Source organism: Mauremys mutica, chromosome 11, assembly GCF_020497125.1.
Source record: "Mauremys mutica isolate MM-2020 ecotype Southern chromosome 11, ASM2049712v1, whole genome shotgun sequence".
Classification (NCBI taxonomy): Eukaryota; Metazoa; Chordata; order Testudines; family Geoemydidae; genus Mauremys; species Mauremys mutica.
In genome coordinates this window covers 48406427-48433340 of record NC_059082.1, presented here as the reverse complement: position 1 = coordinate 48433340, position 26914 = coordinate 48406427, and the positions used below count along the sequence as shown (strand labels likewise).

At 46.5% G+C, this 26914-nt stretch overlaps 1 protein-coding gene across 4 annotated transcripts in view; it reads right to left on the bottom strand.

Annotated features, from left to right (window-relative positions):
* IFT140 (intraflagellar transport 140) overlaps positions 1-26914 on the bottom strand; it is a 243719-nt gene that overhangs the window by 105899 nt on the left and 110906 nt on the right. For 3 of the 4 annotated variants that reach the window (XM_044978903.1, XM_044978900.1, XM_044978901.1), the window contains 3 exons: positions 21104-21221; positions 14563-14693; positions 3276-3432 (listed from right to left, as the gene is read on the bottom strand). In XM_044978903.1, coding sequence (XP_044834838.1) covers positions 3276-3432; positions 14563-14693; positions 21104-21221 — 406 coding nt within the window. The remainder of the gene's footprint in view (positions 1-3275; positions 3433-14562; positions 14694-21103; positions 21222-26914) is intronic. The other variant, XM_044978902.1, reaches the window with a different exon arrangement.

Here is a 26914-nt window from a genome sequence, read left to right as displayed (position 1 = left end):
CGCCTCCGAGGTAGGACTGGGGGCCGTCCTGTCCCAGGAGGTGGAGGGGCAGGACCACCCCGTGCTGTACTTAAGCCGTAAGCTGTTCCCCCGTGAGCGGAATTACGCGGTGGTGGAGAAGGAGGCGCTGGCCATAAAATGGGCCTGCGAAGCCCTCCGTTTCTACCTCTTGGGGGCGCCTTTCACTCTGGTCACAGACCATGCCCCCCTCACCTGGCTGACGCGGATGAAAGACAAGAATGCCCGCATCATGAGGTGGTACTTGGCCTTGCAGCCGTATGCTTTCACTATTCTGCACCGGGCTGGCAAGGACCATGCGAACGCCGACTTCATGTCCCGTATTGGGGGAATGGAAGGGTCTGGCCCCGATCGGCGGGAGCAAGACTTGAGGGGGGGGGTGTGTAGCGAGTCGGTGTGGCTCCCCTCCGGTCCAGCAGAGGGAGCTCCCGGCCAGACGCCCAAGTGGGCTGAGACACCACTTCCTGTTCCCGCCCCCCGGAAGTCAAGGGGCGGGACAGGAAGTATAAAAGGTAGATGCCAGAGCTCAGTCAGGAGCCAGCAGCTGCCGGGAGCAGACGTGCCGGCGGGAGCTCCTGACGGGGAGCCCTCTAGGAACCAAGGCAGCTGCCCAGACTGGCCTCCGCTTCCCCGCGCCCACTACGAGGAGGAGCCGCCAGAGCTGCCCCGTGACCGGTACTGGGACGAGCCGCCAGACCGCCCCTGCGCCCCCCCCGAAGAGGAGCCGCCGGGGCTTCCCCGGCCCTGCTACCCGGAGGAGCCGCCGGAGCAGGCCTGGCCGGACTTTCCGGAGGTGCTACCAGACCTCCCACCAAGCCCGGACCCGGAGGAGCCGAGGACCTTTGACTGGCCCAAACCTGGTACAAGCGTGCAGGTAGGCCCCGAGGGGGATATGGAGTGTAGCCCGGGGATAGCCGACCCCTGTCAGGCTACGGACACTGAGGTGCCCATGTCAGTGTGTTGCGGTCAGGACCCCATTGACCAGCGGCCGTGAGAGCCGCTAATAGGGCCCCGGGCTGGAACACAGTGGAGTGGGCGGGCCTGTGTTCCCCCTGCCACCCCACTCGCGGGTGGCAGTTTCCCCCTCACATCAGCGCTCAGGCACAGAAGCCTGCAATTACCTTTGCTGTTGCCCAGCCCCTGCTCCAGAGGCCTGGGCTTATATTGCCTTTGCTGTTGCCCAGCCCCTGCTCCAGAGGCCTGGGCTTATATTGACTTTGCTGTTGCCCAGCCCCTGCTCCAGAGGCCTGGGCTTATATTGACTTTGCTGTTGCCCAGCCCCTGCTCCAGAGGCCTGGGCTTATATTGACTTTGCTGTTGCCCAGCCCCTGCTCCAGAGGCCTGGGCCTATATTGACTTTGCTGTTGCCCAGCCCCTGCTCCAGAGGCCTGGGCCTATATTGACTTTGCTGTTGCCCAGCCCCTGCTCCAGAGGGCCTGGGCCTATATTGACTTTGCTGTTGCCCAGCCCCTGCTCCAGAGGGCCTGGGCCTATATTGACTTTGCTGTTGCCCAGCCCCTGCTCCAGAGGCCTGGGCTTATATTGACTTTGCTGTTGCCCAGCCCCTGCTCCAGAGGCCTGGGCTTATATTGACGTTGTTGTTGCCCAGCCCCTGCTCCGGAGGGCCTGGGCCGAATTGACTTTGCCGGTGCCCAGCTCCTGCTAGAAGGGTCTGGGCCCAAGGACTGCTGTCCTGCTGCCCGCCCTGACTGAGGGCCGGGGCGTATACTTATTGACTGTGTGCCTTGAGGTCAGCCCCTGCCTGAGGGTCTGAACCCCTGAAACCTTCGGGAGACTGATTGCCACCCGGCCCCTGGATCCAGAGGGCCCGAGGCGTAGGGTTGAGCTAACCCCTGATTCTTGTCGCCCACCATTTAGAGGGGACAAGGAGCGAGTCGGTGTGGCTCCCCTCCGGGTCTGCAGGAGGGTTGAGCCCCGACTCGCCATCTTACAAGAACCTTGACAAGGTCTCTAGAGGACTAGAATGTGATGCCACACAAGATTGCAACCTAAACTTCACCTATCACTTCCCCACTGTTCAGATGCTCCAAAGATTTTGCCAAGATCATGCAGCAAATAGAAATGTAATATGTCTAATCTGGAGAGGATTATGGCAGGATTGTGCATGGATCTGGACCCTGGTCTGGAAGGGGCAACATGGACCTATACAGTTTAGATCCAAGGAGCAACTGTAGGGATCCCCACCCAGAGAGCAGATGAGGAGGAAGCATTGTCAGGGTAGTGAAGTCAGGAGTGCTGCAAGCACATTAGCAAGGAAGAGCCTTTGATTTATTTGACAGGCTCTCTGGTAAAATTAAATCTGGGCAACATTTAGTGTTAATTCACCACTTTAAAAAAATTTTTAAAAACAAGCAGAAAAGAGCCATTTCTGGGAAGTGCAACGAGGAGGTATAAAGCCTGTCTCAAAGAAGCAATATAGAGAAAAGACTTTTTTTTTTTTTGGTACTTTGCAGTTCACCTTTAACTGAAGGGTCTTTATTATTCTAACTAAACATATCTTGTTACTAGAGATGGGCCCAGGAGACAAAATTTGGATCCATATTTCAAAATGGAATGGTGTTTCAGATCTGGGATTTTGGGTTTGATCCACTGATAAACAGACCTCACTTGCACAATTCTAATCCAGAACCAAGCTTGGATTTTGAATATCCCCAAATTTCAGATATTGATTCAGACCCACATCTACCTGCGACACTGAGATTTGGGTTCCTTCATAGAGTTATGTCCCTTCCTCTCTTACTTTGTAACTTGCAGTGTTTTTCATGTTTTTCCTCAGCCATATATACTTATGGGGGGAAAAACCCACAGATGAGCAATGAAGAGCAGCATTAGAGCCTTCTGCAAACCCTCCAGAAAAGCCCCAATGATCTCATATCTTTCAGTTTCTGTGGGAATAAACAAAACTAAAACACCCTGGGCTGTTTGTTACTGATTTGAGCTTACAAAAACCACAATATGAGTGCTCTAGGAAAAACATTTTGAACTGGCCTTCTGCTCATAAGATTTTCCTATTTTCTTACCACGAGTTCTAATATTTTCAGCATGAAACCCACTGCTAACAACAAAACGTATTATGACCAATAGAAGTCACAAGTACCAGACTCTTAAGTTTGTTTGGCTGCTACCTTCTGTGCACTGGATCACAGTATCTACACAGATAATTTAAGGAAGGCCAGAACCAATAGTTTATTACTGGGATAAAAACAAATCAGAATAGAGCAAGAGAAAAAACATACTGTGCTTTCTGAGCTCTCTGTCTGTCGCTGCTGCTTGTCTGGATACTGCAGGTTTGGTTCAAGGACTGCTTCACATACAAAAAGTCTTGGTTCACCATGGTCCCAAAAGTGGCTAACAGGGATGCGATCTTGCAGTTCTGGATGCTCAGTGACACTCCTGCAAAATCAAATGGAGGACAAACGTGTAAAGACAGGTGGAACATGTCCCGGGCTGCTTATTCAATTCATTAACATAAATAAAGGATGAAACATAACATGGGATAGCCCCAAAACGATCATCATATATATAATATAAATGTTTAAAATTTCCTAAAAGTGCAGTTAAGGTACAATAAACTATCATAATAAATACAAATATTCATTGTATTAGGTTCAACCTCATAATAGCAATGCAAAGAGTTCCAGGTTTGACACATTACTCAAGTATTTATAGCTTGCCCAATACCTTCATATCACATGTCCTCTTATGTATTTTATTTCACAACACAAAGAGTTGACATTTATTGAATCCCTTGGGAAAGATGTATAATATTCACTCCTAGTGTTTTTTCTTTAGGAGTACTGGGTTATTAGCTGTCAAGGCTGAATCCCCACTCTGTCACGCCGAGTGCAGAAGTGGGGCCCGCAAGGATTAAAAAAATTAATACTTGCCACTCCAGGCTTGTATTAAATTCGCAAGGTTACAGCTTTTCTCTGACCTTGGCTTGATAAACGCTGCCACCACCCAAATGCAACAAAACTCCCTTTGAACCCAGGAAGGACCACTTGGGAATACCTCACTGTGGAGTGCCCTCAAGCCCTTTCTCACACACCCCCTTAGGGGAAGAGCTGAAAAAGGAAACAAAGGAAATTAGCTGTGGCTACCAGCTAATCGAACAACATGCACAAACCTCTTAGGACATCAAAAATCCAATCCTGTTCTTAAAAAACGGTAAATTTTACTAAAAACAAAAAGAAAATACTGTGATGGGTTGGATCATAGAAACCCCCTTGGGGCTGCCAACTGATGTGCCAAGACTACTTCCACCCCTGCTTTCCCTGCCCTCCCAGTTTGAGACTCCAGCACCCTGTCTTGTTGAGCCAGACACACCAGTCTGCTCCAACACAGACCCAGGGTCTGAACCACATGCCTCAAAGCTGCAGACTTAACTGAAAGCAACTTGAGACGTTTTCCTGTCTTTAACCCTCAGATGCCCAACTCCCAATGGGGTCCAAACCCCAAATAAATCCGTTTTACCCTGTATAAAGCTTATACAGGGTAAACTCATAAATTGTTCGCCCTCTATAACACTGATAGAGAGCTATGCACAGCTGTTTGCCCCCTCCCCAGGTATTAATACATACTCTGGGTTAATTAATAAGTAAAAAGTGATTTTATTAAATACACAAAGTAGGATTTAAGTGGTTCCAAGTAGTAACAGACAGAACAATGTGAATTACCAAGCAAAATAAAATAAAATGTGCAAGTCTATGTCTAATACGGTAAGAAGACTGAATACAGATACAAAATCTCACCCTCAGAGGAATTCCAGTAAGCTTCCTTTTACAGACTAGTCTCATCTTAGTCTGGGTCCAGCAGTTACTCACTGTGATCAAGTGAGACTGTTCTTAATGTTTCCTCTGAATACTGTGTGGGTACCTCAGTTTCCCCTATGCATTTCTTAAGTCTCCAATGTCATAAATGGACAACAATCTGTCACCTAGCAACAAATGGCCAGGGCCCTTCCCCCCTTTGCAAGGGGATAGCTAAAGGTGAACAAAGAGATCAGGTGACCTCCTGGCCTGGGAAAGAGACAAAGGCCAGAAAGGAGGGGCTGGAGGGGGTTTCAGTTTGGAGCTGGCTGGGGATGGGGAGTGAGTGCAGATGGGGTTGTCTGGCTCCCTGGGCCCCAGAATGCACCCGGCTGAGGGGTCCCATTCTCTGTACCTACAAGCTCTGTTTTTAGACCGTGTTCCTGTCATCTGTTTTACTGGCTGGCTAAGAGTCATGTCTGACTGCGAAGTGGGGGTGCGTGCAGGACCCTCTGGCTTCCCCAGGACCTCGCCTGGGCGGACTCGCTGTGGGAAGTGCACGGAGGGGCATCTGCTGAATGCTCCAAGGAGAGACCCAGGAAGGTGAAGCTGTGTGAGCTTCTTGCCCTGAAGATAGTCTGCTCCAAGGGAGAGGAGGCTCCCCAAAGTCCTGACTGGTTTTGTGGGGAGCAGTTCCAGAGTATTGCCTGGGGACTCCGTGACACTCACACCCCCTGTAGTTACTATCCTTTGTTCCAGTCTCTTTCAGGTATACTTGGGGGTGGAGGGGTTCTCTCTTTAGCCAGCTGAAGACCAAATGGAGGGGTCTCCCAGGGGTTTAAATAGACTTTCTCCTCTCTCCTATGCAAAGTCCAGCTCCAAGATGGAGTTTTGGAGTCACATGGGCAAGTCACATGTCCATGCATGACTGAGTTTCTTACCAGTCAAGCCACATTCCTGAGAAAGCTCCGATGTGGACTGGCATCTTCAAGTTCATTGTTGGCTTAAGTGGTTCTTGACTAGGCATTTAATTTGCACATTTCTTTCTCAATAGAAATCAAGCAAGTATACAGCCAAGCCAACTTCAAGTACAAAAATGATACATGCATACAAATAGAAGGAATGTATTCAGTAGATCATAACCTTTACAAAGATATGTTACATGGCATATGTAGCATAAAACATATTCCAGTTATATCATCTATATATTCATAAGCATATTCCCATGAAGATTTATGGGGTACACCGTCACAATGTCTACACAGCAAATGAAGGTGTAATTGGAGCTAGCATGGGTAAGAATAGAGTAAAGATATGGCTGCACAGGCCGCAGAGCAGACACAGAACCCAAGTATGTGCCCAGGGCCTCCAGTAGCACTCAGGCACCTAGCCCATACCACCATGTCTTTACTACTATTACTATTCAGGCTAACTAGCTTAAAGCTGGCATGGGTAGACCTATCTGCATTAGAACAACATCTTCACTTGCAGTGTACACATATCCTGAGCGCACCCAACTCAGTGGTCAGCCTTTTGCCTTACCTACCTTTGGCTGGAATCTCACAATTCTTCCATTCTTAGGTCAGACCTGAGTACATCACCCAAATTATACCAATCACTGAACACCCTGCAGGTCTGGCACCTGTGTTTGCTGCTTTGTTTCAGACCCCAGATGTGAAGCCTCCTGGTGCCTGAGACCTGCTCCACACACAGCTTTTTGTGCCAATGTTACTTTTTTGGTTAATTGTGTGTTTTTTTTTTAACTGAAATAGTTATCTGGTCCAACCCAAGTGTGGACACAGTAATATGGGTATAAAGATGTCTACGGGTATGTCCACACTACAGTCACTATAGTGGCATAGCTACATTGGTGCAGCTGTGCCCCTGTAGTGTAGATACTTCCTCATCAAGAGAAGGGTCTTTTAATTCACCTCTCTAAGAGATGGTAGAGGTGGGGGGGGTTGTACGACTTTAACTATTTGCGTGTGCAGACAAGGCCTTAGGGCTTCTAACTGATCTAGCAACACTAAAAACAGACTGCAGTCACGGCAGTGCGACCAACAGAAGGGGCTGGCCTCCCAGAGCATGTACCTGTCCAAAGCCATAGGCATGTACTCGGGACTGCTAGCTCCATTCGCTGGCTGCGCTGCCATGGCCATACTCTATTTTTACCCCATTAGCTCCATCACAGCTAGCACGAGTATGTCTCCCTGCATTGGGAATCACACTCTCAATTTAAACATCACCATCTTAGAAGTCAAGCACACAAATAACATTTTGAGATACAGACTGAATATGTAATTAATATAGAGACGTATGGTCATATTTCATGAGTCTCGTTTTCTTTCTACTTGCTCCTTGTGCACACGCAGGTCAGGTGGATTAAGCTAGCCAGAAGACAAGGAAGCACAAGGCCAACAAGACTGGGGAGTGAGGTGGCCACTCAGTCAGGGCAGGCTGGAGACAGAATTAGACAATGGACTGGTTACTCCATGTTGAAGCACTTGGAGAAGAGGAAGGTGATCAGGAACAGTCAACATGGATTCACCAAGGGCAAGTCATGCCTGACCAACCTGATTGCTTTCTATGATGAGATAAATGGCTCTGTGGATATGGGGAAAGCGGTGGATGTGATATATCTTGACTTAAGCAAAGCTTTTGATACAGTCTCCCACAATATTCTTGCCAGCAAGTTAAATAATGTGACAGGGTTGGGCCAGATGGCTACAGGAGAGTGATCAAAGGCAGATATATTAGCCCCAGGTTAATCAGGTCCCTTTTCCCTGAGTAAGATAACAGGGGAGTTCCAGAACAATCAGGAACTTGCTGGAACAAATTAAGGCAGACAGGCTAATTAGGAGACCTGAAGCCAATTAAGAAGCTGCTAGAATCAATTAAGACAGGCAGGCTAATCAGGGCACCTGGTTTTAAAAGAACCTCACTTCAGTCAGTGAGGAGTGCATGTGAGGAGTTGGGAGTAAAAGGTACAAAAAACTCAGAGTGAGTAGGTGTACTTTTGGAGGACTGTGAAGTACAAGCGTTACTAGACATCAGGAGGAAGGTCCTGTGAAGAGGATAAAGAAGATGTTGGGAGGAGGCCATGGGGAAGTAGCCCAGGGAACTGTAGCTGTCACACAGCTATTACAAGAGACACTGTAGACCAGTGGTCCCCAACTTTTATGTGGCCAGTAGCACATTCGTGTTTTCAGAAGAGTGTGGCGGGCGCCAACAATTTTTCAAGGCTTATTTTCTGTTTGTACATTAAATAATACGAAAAACATCATATTTAATGTTACATAATATATGAATCCATAAGATAAAAAGGGTAATTTTACATGTAAAAGGTATTAATTAAATTATTCAGCAATTACTCTTTCACCTTACCATGTGAATTTGCACTTTTTTATCTACAAAATATTTTACAAAATAAATATCATAAACAGTTTTCATCTTATTTATTTTTTAAAAAATAAAACATTGTTGAACTGCTGGTCCAAATATATTTCTTATTCTTACTTTAACATAGAATGAAGCCTGCAGCCTCAGAGTTCTCTGTCCCCGGCAGGGGCAAGGCTGCAGCTTTTCTACGGCTTCAAAGCCGCAGCCCTGTGTCTGCCAGGGACAGAGACACCGGCGCCCACAGCCTGCAGCCCCGGAGTTCTCTGTCCCCGGCAGGCATGGGGCTGCAGCTTCTCTCTGGCTTAAGCCGCGGCCCCGCGCCTGCCGGGGACAGAGAACACCAACGCCCACAGCCTGCAGCCCCGGAGAAGCCGAAGAGAAGCCGCAGCCTCACGCCTGCCAGGGACAGACACCGGCGCCCGCAGTCTGCAGCCCCAGAGTTCTCTGTCCCCGGCAGGTATGGGGCTGCAGCTTCTCTCCGGCTTAAGCCGCGGCCCCGTGCCTGCCGGGGACAGAGAACACCGGCGCCCACAGCCTGCAGCCCCAGAGAAGCCGAAGAGAAGCTGCAGCCCCACACCTGCCAGGGACAGAGAACACCGGTGCCTGCAGCCTGCAGCCCTGGAGAAGCCAGAGAAAAGCTGCAGCCCTGCGCCTGCCAGGGATGGAGAGTGCCAGGGACAGAGAGCACCGGCGCCTGCAGCCTGAGTTCTCTGTCCCCGTCAGGCGCGGGGCCACAGCTTCTCTCCCCTGCTGGGCACTAGGCAGGCACACATAAATGCCCCAGCGGGTGCCATGGCCCCTGCAGGCACCGCGTTGGGGACCACTGCTGTAGACAGTTGCAATCCACAGGGCCCTGGGCTGGAACTTGGAGTAGAGGGCAGGCCTGGGTTCCCCCCATCCCCCTCAACTCCCTATTCGAGACAAGAGGAGGTGACCTGGACTGTGGGTCCCACCAGAGGGGAAGGTCCCTGGCCTATCCTCCGACCCACTAGATGGGTCAGCAGAGACTGCAGGGACTGTTCTCCTCCCTTTCCCCATGCTGGCCAGTGATGAGGTTAGCTGAGTGAACGGCAGGTTTGAGCCACTAGCAAAAGTGGCCAAACTGGGGGCTGCTGTGAATCTCTGAGGTGAGCAAATCCAGCAATAAGCGCAGGATCCACCAAGGCAGAGGAGGAACAATAAGTATGGATTGGATGAATGGACTATAAGGTGGATAGAAAGCTGGCTAGATTGCCGGGCTCAACAGGTAGTGATCAACGGCTCAATGTCTAGTTGGCAGCCGGTATCAAGCAGAGTGCCTCAGGGGTCGGTCCTGGGGCTGGTTTTGTTCAATATCTTTATTAATGATCTGGATGATGGGATGGATTGCATCCTCAGCAAGTATCCTGGAGGGTAGGGATAGGATCCAGAGTGACCTAGACAAATTGGAGGACTGGGCCATAAGAAATCTGATGAGGTTCAACAAGGACAAGTGCAGAGTCTTGCACTTAGGAAGAAAGAATCCCATGCACTGCTACAGGCTGGGGACCAACTGGCTAAGCAGCAGTTCTGCAGAAAAGGACCTGGAGATTATAGTGCACAAGAAGCTGGATATGAGACAGCAGTGTGCCCTTGTTGCCAAGAAGGCCAATGGCATACTAGGCTGTATTAATAGGAGCATTGCCAGCAGATCGAGGGAAATGATTATTCCCCTCTATTCGGCACTGGTGAGGCCACACCTGGAGTATTGCGTCCAGTTTTGGGCCCCCCCTACAGAAGAGATGTGCACAAATTGGAGAGAGTCCAGCAGAAGGCAACAGAAATGATTAAGGGGCTGGGGAACATGACTTTTGAGGAGAGGCTGAGGGAACTGGGGTTATTTAGTCTTCAGAAGAGAAGAGTGAGGGGGGATTTGATAGCAGCCTTCAACTACCTGAAGGGGGGGTCCAAAGAGGATGGAGCTAGGCTGTTCTCAGTGGTGGCAGATGACAGAACAAGAATCAATGGTCTCAAGTTGCAGTGGGGGAGGTCTAGGTTGGATATTAGGAAACACTATCCCAGTAAGAGGGTGGTGAAGCACTGGAATGGGTTACCCAGGGAGGTGGAGGAATCTCCATCCTTAGAGGTTTTTAAGGCCCGGATTGACAAAGCCTTGGCTGGGATGATTTAGTTGGTACTGGTCCTGCTTTGAGCAGGGGATTGGACTAGATGACCTCTTGAGGTCTCTTCCAACCCTAATATTCTATGATTGTATTGAATAATCCTGCCAGAAGCACAGGAGTTAAACAGCCTCCTCTATCTGCACTTACTCATCAAATATAAAACCTACTGCATTTCAACATCAACTGTACAAATCACAATTTTCAATGCCTCCTAAACAGCATTGCAAGTTTCATTATCACATTATCTATCTGACACTGCACCACTTTTAGTTTGTCCTGTGTGTGTGTGTGTGTGTATATATATATATATATATATATATATTTTAAATACCAGGAACATTAAACATTTCTGTGTATAAAAGCTAATGATACCACAAATGCAGATAAACATTTAGCCAAGCAGCAAACACTAAGGATACATCTACATTGCAGCTGGGAGGTGTAATTCTTCACTCAGATAGACATACATACACCCGCTCATTCAGAGCTAGCATGCTAAAAATAGCAGTGTGGCTGTGGTGGCATGGGCAGTGGCTCAGGCTAGCCACCTGAGTACAAACCCATCAGAGGCTCTAGGTAAGTGCCTATGATTTGCATGAGCTGCCATGGCCTCACTGCTATTTTTAGCACGTTACCTCAGTCAGAGCTAGTGCAGGTATGTCTATGCAAACTGAAAATTACACTTCTCAGCTGCAGTACAGACATACATGAAGTGTCTTACCCATCTAGGTCATGGTTCAAATCCAGCTCAGTAGCAATCAAGAGGTCTGATCTGATGGCTGTTTGATGGCCTATGCAAAATGAGTTGCTGTTCTTGATGGAAAAGAGCCCATATCTCTTGCACAAAACTAAACAAAATGTGTACCATCATTGGGGATCTGAGCCAAGAGATCAAGGAATGAACAAGCCATGAAGACAGATCTGCCCTCTGATCCAGAGAGGTGGTTCCTTTATGTTGAAGTTGAGACACAATGAGGGAGCCAGCACTGCTGCAGCTGCTTACTCAGTAGTCGGGATGCAAATAGGAGACTTCTCTGGGTGTGTCAAAAGTGGCACTTTTCACAAGTACTAAACTCACCATTTTTTAAAAAACAGCGAGGTGTTGTGGTCTAGTGGACCGAGCACAGAGCAGTAAGCCAGGAACTCCCTCATTTTTATCCTGGCTTTGCCAATGACTTTTTGTGCAGCCTTGGGAAAGTCAATCACTTTCTGTGCTTCACTTCCACCATCTGTAAAATGGGGCTAACACTTACTTGCATACCTCAGGCATTTACATACCACCAAGATCAGGGCAATATAAAATCCTAGGTAGATTCACAATACCTGTGAGGGTTAATTAATGTTTGCATAGTGCTTTGAAAACAAAGCATGACCCTAAATGCTAAGTAGCAGTGTAAAGGGAGACAGAAAACAGAGGCCTCAGCAGTAATTATTTTTCTCCTTTACTGGTGCCCCCAGAATGAGAGGGGGAAGGGAAGGATTTAAAACAAAGCAGAAAGACACCTTAACACCTGTCTCCACAATCTAACTCATTACAATTAAGCCCTAGGCTCAAAAACAAGATTATGGTTTATGTGAAAAATTGAGAGTTTTTAGATTTTGCTGCCACAGCCTTTAACTTAATGTATCAGATTTTCCCATTTGAAACATTTGAATTTGGGGGGTGGAGGATTGCAAAGTTTTTAGCACACTAGTCATTCTTACATCTTGCAAAAGAATCCTGGCAAAAAGTTGAAACCTGAATGGCTCCTGCCACATTGGGCTGCATCTGAAAAATTTGCAACAGTGACACTGGAAGAGATTTTGTTGCCTTCAGGAGGAGGGGAAGGGGGAAGCAGAGTGGGTTATTTATTTATTTATTATTATTATTGCTTTTTTAATTGTTTGATGCTCTCACTCTCATTTCAGGATGCTACACACCAAAAGCATAAATGTCAGATGATGCCAATGTGATTTCTCTATTTGCATACCAGCTGACACAAATCCCTCAGTTTTACAGTGACCTGTGCCAGGCTGAACAAAATGCTACAGTTTAAAGCTTCCACCATCCTCAAATTTGCCCTGTTGCTGTATTTATCTGGATGACTAACTAAAACCTAAGGGACTGAAAATCTGCCTTCTCTGCATTCACGAATAGAATCATAGAATATCAGGATTGGAAGGGACCTCAGGAGGTCATCTAGTCCAACCCTCTGCTCAAAGCAGGATCAATTCCCAACTAAATCATCCAAGACAAGGCTTTGTCAAGCCTGACCTTAAAAACCTCTAAGGAAGGAGATTCCACCACTTCCCTAGGGAACCCATTCCAGTGCTTTGCCACCCTCTTAGTGAAAAAGTTTTTCCTAATATCCAACCTAAACCTCCCCCACTGCAACCACTGAGAACAGTCTAGATCCATCCTTTTGGAACCCCCTTTCAGGTAGTTGAAAGCAGCTATCAAATCCCCCCTCATTCTTCTCTTCTGCAGGCTAAACAATCCCAGTTCCCTCAGCCTCTCCTCATAAGTCTTGTGCTCCAGCCCCCTAATCATTTTTGTTGCTCTCCACTGGACTCTTTCCAATTTTTCCACATCCTTCTTGTAGTGTGGGGCCCAGAACTGGACACAGTACTCCAGATGAGGCCTCACCAATGTCGAATAGAGGGGAATGATCACATCCCTCGATCTGCTGGCAATGCCCCTACTTATACAGCCGCAAATACCGTTAGCCTTCTTGGCAACAAGGGCACATTGTTGACTCATATCCAGCTTTTCGTCCACTGTAACCCCTAGGTCCTTTTCTGCAGAACTGCTTCCTAGCCATTCGATCCCTAGTCTGTAACAGTGAATGGGATTCTTCCATTCTAAGTGCAGGACTCTGCACTTGTCCTTGTTGAACCTCATCAGGGTTCTTTTGGCCTAATCCTCTAATTTGTCTAGGTCCCTCTGTATCCTATCCCTACCCTCCAGCATATCTACCACTCGTCCCAGTTTAGTGTCATCTGCAAACTTGCTGAGAGTGCAGTCCACGCCATCCTCCAGATCATTAATGAAGATATTGAACAAAACCGGCCCCAGGACCGACCCTTGGGGCACTCTGCTTGATACCGGCTGCCAACTAGACATGGCGCCATTGATCACTACCCGTTGAGCCTGACGATCTAGCCAGCTTTCTATCCACCTTATAGTCCATTCGTCCAGCCCATACTTCTTTAACTTGCTGGCAAGAATACTGTGGGAGACCGTATCAAAAGCTTTGCTAAAGTCAAGGAATAACACATCCACTGCTTTCCCCTCATCCACAGACCCAGTTATCTCCTGTAATAAGCTGGGCACTCCCAGAAACCTCTCATTTTTCAGAGCTGATGTCAATAATTGCATGCTTGTTTGTAATACTTACTGGAAGGATTGCTGAAGACAGAAGCCTGTATTTCAAAAGCGGCTTGGCACAACTGAGGAACCACAACATACATTTCTGAGGGGCTAAATAGAAATCTGGACCTATATTATTCCACCAGATTCTGAGCCTCACTCTCGGTTCACTGCATATCGCTGCCTTGTGACCAACATTTCTAACCTATTACTTATAGCTACATGGTGTAGTTTGAAAATCAAAACATTAAATTTAAACAGATGTAAATGCATGCATTTCATTCAAGTTTTTCCCTGAAATGAAAACATTTTGATAAGATCTGGATGTTATGCTTTTCCTTTGTTAGGCTCTTCAGGATGCCCTCCCATTCTCTTCTTACACTCTAGACTCTGCTTGGGGAAGTGGATGGGTCCCCACATACTTTGCATTCTCAGAATAGTTATGCCATGTGTATGGCACAAGTCACTAATATCGCTGTAAGGTCTGAGCATGCAATCTTTACAACACTCCTCACCACTCTAAACTTGGGCAGCAAGAATTTAGAGGTCCAATTGTTCTGTGAAAATAAAATGTGATGTCTCTAGACACTAGTCAGACATAATTCTGTTACTATTTCAAATTTACATATGCAATAACAGGGATAAATGTGGTTATCAACAAAATGTCCCACTAAAAGGCAGAGAAAGCAAGCCCCAACAAGATTTATCTACACACAGTTTTTGCCCCGATTTAAGTAAAATCAGTTAAAAAAATAAATTTAGTTAAATCAGAGCAAATCACTAGTTTGTGCAGAGTTCCTCCAGCATCAAGGAATGGCTTGTGTTGGTAAATTAGATTCCTATCCTAAAGCCACAAACCAGACTTTCCAAAATGAAGTTTGCTTACTTTTCAGGCTCTTGTCCAGAGTAGGAGGGAACGGCTCCACCATCCCCTCGTCCAGCCTTGAAATCAAATAGTGTGATTGTGTCCATTTCAATATCATAGAAACAGATCTTAGAGTCAAGACTCTCATCAGCCTATGGAAGGGGAAAAGAGAAAGTTAGAGCCGGCAGTAGAAGAGGCCGGCAGTAGAAGAGACCAGCAAGGTAAAATTCAGCTGGTCTATAACAGCAGCCCACAGGCCAGCCAGCAGCACAGGAGCCAAACACACACCTGAAAACAAAGGAGTCTGAATGGGGGATTTAGCAAGGTGTGTGTGTTTTTGGTTGGTTTTTGGGGCTCTTTCTTCCTTCTTCACAGTAGCTTAGCAGGGAAGGCTATGGCAGCTATAGAGGCAGCAGTGGTAGTGACCCAAGGAATGGAAAAGACAGTGAAGATGACTGGATATGGAAGTTGTGAGGATGTACATTATTCTGGAGAGGGTACTGGAAAGGTGCTTTGTGTGTATGAAGTGCTACCTGACAGAGCTGATGGAAGAGAAGATCTGAGATTTGGAATTGTAGCTAGAAACCATGGTTGAATTTCAAAAGAGATTTGAGCAGGTGATGGAGAGAAAGAGAGAGGAGGCTGAAAGGAAATGTTATGAATTGCAGATGCATGCTAGAGCAGGGAACTGTGAGAGTAGACTGCTGGATGAAGAAAGTGGACAATGGAAGCATGTGACTACGAGAATAAGGCAGAGGAAAAGACCAGCTAGTGAAGGAGAAATAGAGCTGAGGAACAGGTTTGCTGAGTTGGAAAATGAAGGGGAGAGGCAGGCAGTAACAGAAAATGGGAGAGCAAGAAAGAAGAGAAGAGTGGCTAGTACTACAAGAAGAGGGGAAGAGACCATGGAGCTAGCCAGAGTTCAGAGACCCAGGAGGATAGAGGACAACTCGCAGAAGATTGCAAGTGGGAACAGACAAGAAGTCTTGCAGCCAAAAAGAACAAAAGAGGGAAGGCCGGACAATCATGCCAACAAGAAGAGGCAAGTCTACATCACTGGGGACTCGCTACAAAGAACAACAGACAGGCCTATAACGAGAGCTGATCTAGAGAACAGAATGGGGAGGGGTAGCTCAGTGGTTTGAGCATTAGCCTGCTAAACCCAGGGTTGTGAGTTCAATCCTTGAGGGCAACACTTAGGGATGTGGGGCAAAAATCAGTACTTGGTCCTGCTAGTAAAGGCAGGGGGCTAGACTTGATGACCCTTCAGGGTCCCTTCCAGTTCTAGGAGATAGGTATATCTACATTATTAAAAAAAAAAAAAAAATTAAAGGGTGTGCTGTCTGCTAGGAGCTAAGATATCAGATGTGGCCCTAAGGCAGAAGGGGGGATCCTAATGGGAGCAGGAAAGAATCCATTGACTGTCTTTCATGTGGGAACAAATGATACTGCTAGATTCTTGCTCAGACACATTAAGGAAAACTACACCAGGCTGGGGAAGGTGCTGAAAGAAATGGATGCTCACGTGATCTTCAGAGGGATTCTACTTGTCCCTAGTGGAGGACAGTGAAGACAAGACAAGATTATGATGATCAACAGATGGCTCAAGTAATGGTGCTATAAAGAGGGCTTTGGGACATTCCACTATTGAGAGGCATTAACAGACAGAGGACTGTTCTCATGGGACAGAGTCCACCTAAGCAGGAAGGGAAATAGACTTCTAGGATGGATGTTTGCACAACTGATTAAAAGAGCTTTAAAGTAGGAATTCGGCTGAGACAGTTGGGAGATGCTCATGTAATATCCACACCTGATTCTAATATTGACAGGAAGGAAAATCAAGTAAAAGGGAATACAACAATGGAGAAAGGAACAACAGAGGGTAGGAGAATAGATGACAGAAGGAAAGATAGTGCCAATACCAATGACAATAACAGTCAAATAGGCAATATTGATAGTAAAATGACTGTACCTAATTGGGTGAGGAATCTGGGTGAAGCCAAGCAGAAACAAGAAAGATGTCTGTAAACCAATGCAAGGGACCTGGGTAACAAAATGGAGGAAGTAGAACTACTGGTGCAGTAAGTGAAATCAGATATTATAGGGATAATGGAAACATGGTAGAAAGTAGTTATGACTGGAGTACATATATTGAAGGATATGCACTGTTAAGAAAAGACAGAAATAATGGTAACAGACTGGAATAGTGCTTGGGGCTGCTACAAACCCCCAGGATCCGATTTGGATATGAAAAGAGGCTTCTCATATTTTTAATGAAATAAAAGCTACTGGGAATTATGCAATTATGGAAGACTTTAATTTCTCAGATATAGATTGGAGGACAAGTGCTACTAATAAACATAAGACCCAGATATTCCTGGATGTGATACCAAACATTTCTTCACCAAATAGTCACTGAACCAACAAAAGGTGATGCCATTTTAGATTCAGCATTAGTAAGCAGTTAGTCTCTAAGGTGCCACAAGTACTCCTGTTCTTTTTGCGGATACAGACTAACACGGCTGCTACTCTGAAACATGTTATTTGAGAAGGTAACAGATTTTTTAGACAAAGGGAAATGCAGTGGATCTAATTTACCTTGATTTCAGTAAGGCATTTGATACGGTTCCTCATGGGGAATTAGCAGCTATATTGGAAAAGATGGGGATCAATATGAAAATTGAAAGGTGAATAAGGAACTGGTTAAAGGGGAGACTACAACAGGTCATACTGAAAGGTGAATTGTCAGGCTGGAGAGAAGTTACTAGTGGAGTTCCTCATGGATCGGTTTTGGGACCAATCTTATTTAATCTTTTTATTACTGATCTTGGCACAAAAAGTGGGAATGTGCTAATAAAGTTTGCAGATGACACAAAGCTGGGAGGTATTGCCAAGACAGAGAAGGACCGGGATATCATACAGGAAGATCTGGATGACCTTGTAAACTGGAGTAATAGTAACAGGATGAAATTTAATAGTGAAAAGTGCAAGGTCATGCATTTAGGGATTAATAACAAGAACTATTGTTATAACCTGGGGACTCATCAGTTGGAAGTAACAGAGGAGGAGAAGGACCTTGAAGTATTGGTTGATCACAGGATGACTATGAGCCGCCAATGTGATATGGCTGTGAAAAAAGCTAATGCCATCTTGGGATGCATCAGGCGAGGTATTTCCAGTAGAGATAAGGAGGTGATAGTACCGTTATACAAGGCACTGGTGAGACCTCATCTGGAATACTGTGTGCAGTTGTGGTCTCCCATGTTTAAGAAGGATGAATTCAAACTGGAACAGGTTCAGAGAAGGGCTACTAGGATGATCTGAGGATTGGAAAACCTGTCATATGAAAACCAACAGAGTCCTGTGGCACCTTATAGACTAACAGATGTATTGAAGCATAAGCTTTCGTGGGTGAATACCCACTTCGTCAGACGCATGTAATGGAAATTTGAAAGGAGACTCAAAGAGCTTGGCTTGTTTAGCCTAACCAAAAGAAGGCTAAGAGGAGAGATGATTGCTCTCTATAAATATATCAGAGGAATAAAAACCAGGGAGGGAGAGGAATTATTTAAGCTCAGTACCAATGTGGACACAAGCACAAATGGATATAAACTGGCAATCAGGAAATTTAGACTTGAAATTAGATGAAGGTTTCTAACCATTAGAGGAGTGAAGTTCTGGAACAGCCTTCCAAGGGGAGTAGAGGGGGCAAAAAACATATCTGGCTTCAAGACTAAGCTTGATAAGTTTATGGAGGGGATGGTATGATGGGATAGCCTAATTTTGGCAATTAATTCGTGTTTGACTACTAGCGGTAAATATGCCGAATGGCCTGTGATGGGATGTTAGATGGGGTGGGATCTGAGTTACTACAGAGAATTCTTTCCCTGGTGTCTGGCTGGTGAGTCTTGCCCATATGCTCAGGGTTTAGCTGATCGCCATATTTGGGGTCGGGAAGGAATTTTCCTCCAGGGCAGATTGGCAGAAGCCCTGGGGGGGTTTTGCCTTCCTCTGCACCGTGGGGCACGGGTCACTTGCTGGAAGATTCTCTGCATCTTGAAGTCTTTAAACCATGATTTGAGGACTTCAATGGCTCAGACACAGGTTTGATACAGGAGTGGGTGGGTGAGATTTTGTGGCCTGCATTGTCCAGGAGGTCAGACTAGATGATCATAATGGTCCCTTCTGACCTTAAAGTCTATGATTCTATGATTCTAGGAGCTTGAGGGAAGTGGCAGGGTGGTTAACAGGAACAAGGATATGGAAGCAGAAATTACCACAAGGCGGAAGCCAAACTCAAACAGCTTAACGGGACCAAATCGGGGAACCTGGGTAATCTCCATCCAAAAACATTAAAGGAACTGGCACAAGAAATTGCAAACCCCAAAGCCAGGATTTTTTATGAATCTGTAAACTCAGGGGTTGTACCCTATGACTGGAGAAATGCAAATATAGTACCTATACTTAAGAAAGAGGGGGGGGGGAATCATGTGGGAAACTACAGGCCTGTTAGTGTGACCTTAACTGTATACAAGGTCTTAGAACAAATTTTGAAAGAGAGAGTAATTAAAGACCTAGAGGCAAACAGTAACTGGGATAAAATACAACACAGTTTTATAAAAGGTAGTTTGTACCAGACCAACTTGATCTCTTTCTCTGTCTAGGAAATAAGTTATCTTCTCAAAGAAAATGTAGTAGATCTTATCTACCTGGATTTCAAGTAAAGCATTTGATATAGTTCCACATGGGAAATTATTAGTTAATTTGGAGAAGATGGGGATTAATACCAGAATCCAAAGGTGGGTAAGGAATTGGTTAAAGGGAAGACTACAACGGGTCATGCTGAAAGGTGAACTGCCAGGCTGGAGAGAGGTTACTAGAGGAGCGCCTCAAGGATCAGTATTGGTACCATCTTATTTAACATTTTCATTAATGGCCTTGGCACAAAAAGCAAGAGTGTGCTAATAAAATTTGCAAATGATACAAAGTTGTGAGGTACTGCCTATATGCAGGAGGACCAGAATATCATTCAAGAAGATTTGGATGACCTTGAAAACTAGAGTAATAGAAATGAGATGAAATTTAATAGTGCAGAGTGCAAAGTCATGCATGTAGGGACCAACAACAAGAATTACTGCTATAAGATGGGGAGGTATCAGTTGGAAGTGACAGAGGAGGAGAAAGACCTTGTGTATTGGTCGATCACAGGATGACTATGAGCCACCGATGTGATGCAGCCTTGATAAAGGGTAGTGCAGTGCTAGGATGCATAAGGCAAGATATTTCCAGTAGAGACAGGGAAGGTTTGTTACCATTATACAAGGCACTGATGAGACTTGATCTGGAATACTGTGTGCAATTCTGGTCTCCATGTTTAAGAAAGATGAATTCTAACCAGAACAGGTGCGGACAAAGCTACTAGGAATGGGTGGGAGGGGAGGGATACTAAACCCAGGGTTGTGAGTTCAATCCTTGAGGGGGCCACTTAGGGATCTGGGGCAAAAATCAGTACTTGGTCCTGCTAGTGAAGGCAGAGGACTGGACTCAATGACCTTTTTTGGGGGGGATAGCTCAGTGGTTTGAGCATTGGTCTGCTAAACTCAGGGTTGTGAGTTCAATCCTTGAGGGGCCCATTTAGGGATCTGGGGCAAAAATCTGTCTGGGGATTGGTCCTGCTTTGAGCAGGGGGTTGGACTAGATGACCTCTTGAGGTCCCTTCCAACCCTGATATTCTATGATTCTATGATCAGAGCAATGGAGAATCTACCTTACAAAAGGACACTTAGGCTAAACAAACCAAGCTCCTTAACAAAACAAAGGATGAAGAGAGAGAAGATTGCGCTCTATAAATATATCAAAGGGATAAATACCAGCAGGAGAGAGAGAGAGAGAGGAGGGAGTAATTTAAGTTAAGAGCCAATGTTGGCACAAGAACAAATGGACATAAACTGGCCATCAATAAGTTTAGGCTTGAAATTAGATAAAGGTTTCTCACCATCAGAGGAATGAAGTTCTGGAAAAGCCTTCCAAGGGGAGTAGTGCAGGCAGAAAACCTCACCCATTTTAAGGATGAGCTTGATACATTTATGAAAGGGATATGATGAGATTTCCTATAATGGCATATGGCCAATCCACAACTTCTATTAGCAAATATCTCCAATGGCCAGAGATCGGACACTAGAGCCCTTGGACCTACAAAAACTTTTAGTGCTTCTATCAATGCTTACCCAAGAAATTCTGATTCCTGAAAACAGAGCATAGCCAATGTGGGTTTATATTAGAGAAGTTAACGGGGGAGGGATAGCTCAGTGGTTTGAGCATTGGCCTACTAAACCCAGAGTTGTGAGCTCAATCCTTGAGAGGACCATGTAGGGATATGGGGCAAAAATCAGTATTTGGTCCTGATAGTGAAGGCAGGGGGCTGGACTTGATGACCTTTCAGGGTCCCTTCCAGCTCTATGAGATATGTATATCTCCATATGAATATCTCTGCATTATAGCTAGTCTGGCATTTGGTGTCACATTCAGACCACAGTGTGGTATGGGGGGAGTCCTGTCTCACCTTGTTGACGAGGATGCTGACTTTGTTGCCATTAGCATTGCACTTAACCGATGCAATGCCCCCGAGGCCAGGAAAGAGCTCAGTCAAGTTCTTACTCCTGCAGTGCACTTTCGCCTCTCTGTGGGAACAGACAATAGTGATTCATGTGGTGCCAAGTGTCAGTGCTTGAAAAACAGTTTAAAATATTTTTCAAACTTCAGAAAAGACCTTTAATAATCAAATCAATTAGGGCACAAGACCCAAATATTGGAGGTCTTCTCACCTTTTATCCCAGAATCTAGCTTCCTCTTTAGAGGCTTAAACGCAGCAGGAGTAAACTTAAAATGTTCTGCAGTGTTCCAACACCTGCAACAAGAAAATCCTGCCATCCTGTTTCAGGAGAAGTAGGATTTGTCTACACAGGGAAATTGACTGGCATAGCTGAAGTGGAATAACTATTGCGTCCCCATGAGAAAGTTATACTGGCATAACTATAGTGGAATAGTTATTCCACTTTAGCTATGCTAGTCAGATTCTCCACATAGAAAATTTCTAGGGGCTCGTCTACACTGCCTTGCAGTTTGGACTCCAGGCATATGAACAGCAGTGTGCATCAAAGTGATGCTGTGCTATAAGAGCCCTGTGTGGATAATGCAGGCATGAACTAAAAGGATCCTAGTTTATATTAATGTACTCCTCTCAAAACAGGACTACATTCACATCCCCATAGTCTGAACTGCCGGGTAGTGCAGACATAGCCTAAGCGACTGAATTGTTCACACTTTTGTCCTCCTTCCTCCCTATATCCAATCAATCCTTCCTACTGTAGAAGCCACAGTAACAGCATTCATTCTGTGCCTGAGAGGACACCTCCTATCAGTCACTGGGATACAGCTAGCAAGAGTGATAGTATTTATTTTTAGATTTATAAAATGAAAACTAGGCATGGCCTCTGAATTCGTATGTAAAAATAACATTCTGGGGTTCTATTTATTGTCTCTTGTTAATTCCAGATCAAATATGCTCACTGTGCAAGTAAATGAGTTTTTTTACAGCCCTAAAAATTCATCTGAGAGTTAAGCTAGGTTCTTTCAATCTACAACATCAACACCAATAATAAAAGCCCTGCAAGTCATAGTGATACCCTGCACAAACCCAAGGTTTTCAGATTAGGCCCTCTGTGATACCTGTGCAATGCCAGTGCTGCTAATGGGTTTTCACAGGTCTGACTGACTGGAGTTTTGCAAATTGTTCTGCTGATGATACATAAGAAAGAACAGAATTCAGCTTACCCTCTTGGTTCTGCTGCGTTCTCAAATTTATTTTGTCACTAACTGTCAACAGATAAGGCTCTGAACACACATGACAAACAGAAGTGTGGAGTCAAAATGTACAAGTTTGACAGTCACTTGTCAGAACAGAACCACACTTCAACATAACAGTATGACTAATATTAATTAAACTCTCACTCATTTCAGAACTTAATTAAGCCCTTCACCTCAGGAAAAGTTCCCCCCCCCAAAGGGGGGGGGGCGCTTATGCCCTGCCCTGTAGGTCAACAAACTTCGGCTCTTTTGATTCAATAGAGGAAGTTAGTTCCAAAGTTGAGGACCCTCTACTCCTCTTATGTTTGTACTTACGGGTTGGCAGTAGAAATATCCAAATTGTTCTCAACTACTAAGTACAAAGGGAAATAGATTAAGTATCTAAGGGCTGGTCCACACTAGCTCTTTAAATCGAATTTAGCAGCGTTAAATCAAATTAAGCGTGCACCCGTCCACACCAGGAAGCCATTTAATTCGACATAGAGGGCTCCTTAGTTCGACTTCGGTACTCCACCTCGACAAGGAGAGTAGCGCTAAATTCGACATGGCTATGTCGAATTAGGCTAGGTGTGGATGCTAATCGATCTTAGTAGCTCCGGGAGCTATCCCACAGTGCAACACTCTGTTGACGCTCTGGACGCCAGTCGGAGCTTGGATGCTCTGACCAGCCACACAGGAAATGCCCCGGGAAAATTTGAATTCCTTTTCCTGTCTGGACAGTTTGAATCCCATTTCCTGGTTGCTCATCGGGGCGAGCTCAGCAGCACCGGCAACGATGCAGAGCTCTCCAGCAGAGGAGTCCAGGCAATCTCAGACTAGAAAGAGGTCCCCAGCATGGACTGACCGGGAAGTCTCAGATCTGATTGCTGTGTGGGGCGATGTGTCTGTGCTTTCGGAGCTGCGCTCCAGCAAACGGAATGCAAAGACCTTCGAGAAGGTCTCCAAAGCCATGAGAGACAGAGGATACAGCCGGGATACAACGCAGTGCCGCGTGAAAGTCAAGGAGCTGAGACAAGGCTACCAGAAACTCAGAGCAGCAAACGGACGCTCCGGAGCCCAGCCCCAGACATGCCGCTTCTACGAGGCACTGCATGCCATTCTCGGTGGGTCTGCCACCACTGCCCCACCAGTGTGCGTGGACTCTGAGGATGGGATAGTGTCGACGGACTGTTCCTCGGAGATGTTCGCGGACGGGGAAGATGAGGAGGACGAGGCAGTCGACGGCGCTTTCCCCGACAGCCAGGATCTCTTCCTCACCCTCACTGAGATCCCCTACCAACCCTCCCCAGCCTTTACCACGGACCCTGAATCGGGAGAAGGATCAGTCCGTAAGTGCTTTAAACAAGTTAACATTTATTTATTAAAAGCAGCTAAGACCAACGAGTTAACATTTTTTTAGTAACTAAACAGGGAGAGACATTAGGAGAACAGAAGGTCTACATACAGGGGGATGGAACTTTTATCTTCATAAGAGATCTCCAGGAAACTCTCCTGGAGGTAATCTGAAAGTCTATGCAGGAGGTTCCTTGGCAGAGCTAGCTTATCGTGTGCCCCGAGGTAGCACACTTTGCCGTGCCATGCTATAAGCTGGAACTCCGGGACCATTGCCCTCACGAGCATGGCAGAGTAGGCCCCTGGGTTGTGGTGGCTTTCTTCAAGCATGCGCGCTCTCTCTGCCCGTGAGACTCTCCTCAGGGTGATCGCTCTCGCACACTCCTGCATGAAATTAGAGTAATTGGGGTACTATTAGTAATGGGAGCGCTTAACTGTTCCTTTGCATAACAAGAAGCCTCACTTAACAGCCACGTGCTGCAGTCTACAGAGTGGCAGCATACAGGGATCTTTCCCAGTGAACAGCCGCGAGGGGGTGCAACAGGGGCCGAGTTTATGCTTTCAGGATTGCCTGCATCAAGAGGACAGAGCTGTACATTCACTTCTATGAATCCAAAAGTGTTTGGCTTACCATGCCTTGCTGCTACACGAATTCTTCTTTCCTGCAAAGGTTCTCTGATCAGCAGCCCAATACCCCAGGCAATGAAAGCGCATTCAGAGAACTCGAACTTTCCATTAGTGAGTGCGCATGAGACAGGTGCTGTGCATACTCTTGTTCACAGACACCGAGTAGACTATGTTTCTTTGTTTAAAAAATGTATCATTGTAAGAAATTCACTACCTTTTTGACATCACACAGGTGCAACTGTATCACGACCTGATCCACCATGCCCCTCACAGATGATGGCGCAAACTAGAAGGCGTAAGAAAAAGACAAGGGACGAGATGTTTGCTGAACTTATGGGCTGCTCCAGAGCCGAAGCGGACCAGCAGAGCCAGTGGAGGGAGAACCTCACTCAGCAGCACCGCTCACTCTGCGAACGGGAGGACAGGTGGCGTCAGGAGGACCAGCAGGCGACTCAAACGCTGCTTGGACTAATGAGGGAGCAAACGGACACGCTCAGGCGCCTTGTCGATGTTCTGCAGGACTGCAGGCAGGAAGACAGAGCCCCCCTGCACTGTATCTGCAACCACCCACCCCCGCCTCAAACTCCAATCCCCCCCATATCAAAAATAACAAGAAGGAGGGTCACCAGGGGCCGTGAAAACTGTCACTGCACCACAGGACAGTGTTAAATTACCCAAAAGCTATCAGTCACTACATTTTGAAAAGTCCTTCCCTTACTGTGTTGTTGATTATTAAAAGTAGTTTTCTGTTACTTACTTTTTCCGTCATGGTTTTTTACACAACGCTGTGTTAGATGTCTTGGGTGGGTCGTTGGGTGGTTGAGGGGGTAGTGTAATGCATAGGACAGTCACCTTTAGTAGGGTACAGAGATGGGGGCTGGATCAGCAGCATGTCACACACACAGTGCAGTCAGTAGGCGGTTAGCTGGTATGGGAGGTGGTTTGCAGGTTTTCTGTCGTTGGGGGTGGTACGTGCATTTGTAGCGGGGGAGGGGGGTTACAGATGTCATGCAACGGTCCCTGTAATGGACCGCAGAGCCACGCAGCAGAGGAATCTGTATCCGTCCTCCCCCGCAACAAGGCCACATAGCCCCTGCACACAGAGTCCAAAAAAGGAGGGATGGCAGGATCCGTTGAAACAACCAGTCCGGCACTGCTGACCGGTCTGGGAGCGGGAGCATGTCAAACCTCGACTTTAGAGGCGGTCTTTACATGACCACACACCCTACCCAGCACAGTGTGCGTCCCAGTTTCAACCCTTTAACGCAAAGTCATCAATAAAGACACCGTTGTAAAGCTACAGTGGAGCACATACTTTAATTTTTAAATGTGTGTTAGAAGTTGGGGAAGCGGGGTGGATGGGGTATGTAACTGCAGAGGCTAGTCAACAGTAACTTGGTAAAGAGACAAGGGCAGGTTCAGCTTCTCTGTGAAGAAACTGAACAGTCACAGTTCACGCTGCTCGCTGCTCGCTGGTACTTGAAGACTTCCTTGTCGCTGTGCAAGGTGCCTGCATAGGGCGTGACGAGCCAGGGCATTAGTGGGTAGGCTGGGTCCCCTAAGATCACTATAGGCATCTGCACATCCCCAAGAGTTATTTTGTGGTCCGGGAAGAAACTACCTTCCTGCAGGCGTCTAAGCAGACCAGAGTTCCTGAAAACACGCGCGTCATGAACTTTGCCTGGCCACCCGACGTTGATGTTGGTAAAACGTCCCCCATGGTCCACCACTGCTCGCAGCACCATTGAAAATTAGCCAAATTTCTCAGCAGCTGACTGCGGAAGAGGTGGACGATAAGTTGCGAGGAGCTGACAGCGGCCACAACTGCAGCGGGATCCGTGCTCGCAGTGCTGTGGCGCCCGCGCTGTCACTGAGAAGAAAAGTGCACGAACAGATTGCCAGCTGGCGCTTTCAGGGAGGGATGCTGGGCGTGATTGACGGTTCAATGATGACAGTTACCCAAAACCACCCTCCACACAATTTCCCCCCCCCGCAGCATGCATTGGTGGGAAATCCCAGCATTCCAATGGGCGGCGGGGAGTGCGGGAACTGTGGGATAGCTTCCCACAGTGCACCGCTTCCAAAGTCGACGCTTCGCCCGTTACTGTGGACTCACACAGTCGAATTAGTGTATTTATTGTGGATACACAACTTCGACTTCATTAGGTCGATTCCAGAAATTCGAATTAAGATGAATCGAAATAGTCTTGTAGTGTAGACGTACCCTAAGATCCAATCCACAAAGTGCTTTATAGACTGAAGTCATCACCTTGAGAAAGTTTTTGTGGACTCCTCCCCCACTGCCCAAAAGTATTGCTTATGTTCTCAGCGAGATCTGCAAAACGCCCTGCTCTGTTCCTAAAGCCAGGTTTCCTACATGGGAGAGTATCAAGCTACTCACTAAGCCATCACCAGCCTTACCATAGAAGGCTTTGGCTAGTGAATGACAGTGACAAACCATGATGCTGTTACTCAGTGTCACCCCAGATGGAAATCATTGTGGGGAGAAACGTAATTATTTCAAGTTTCCCTTCCTTCTAGGAAAAAA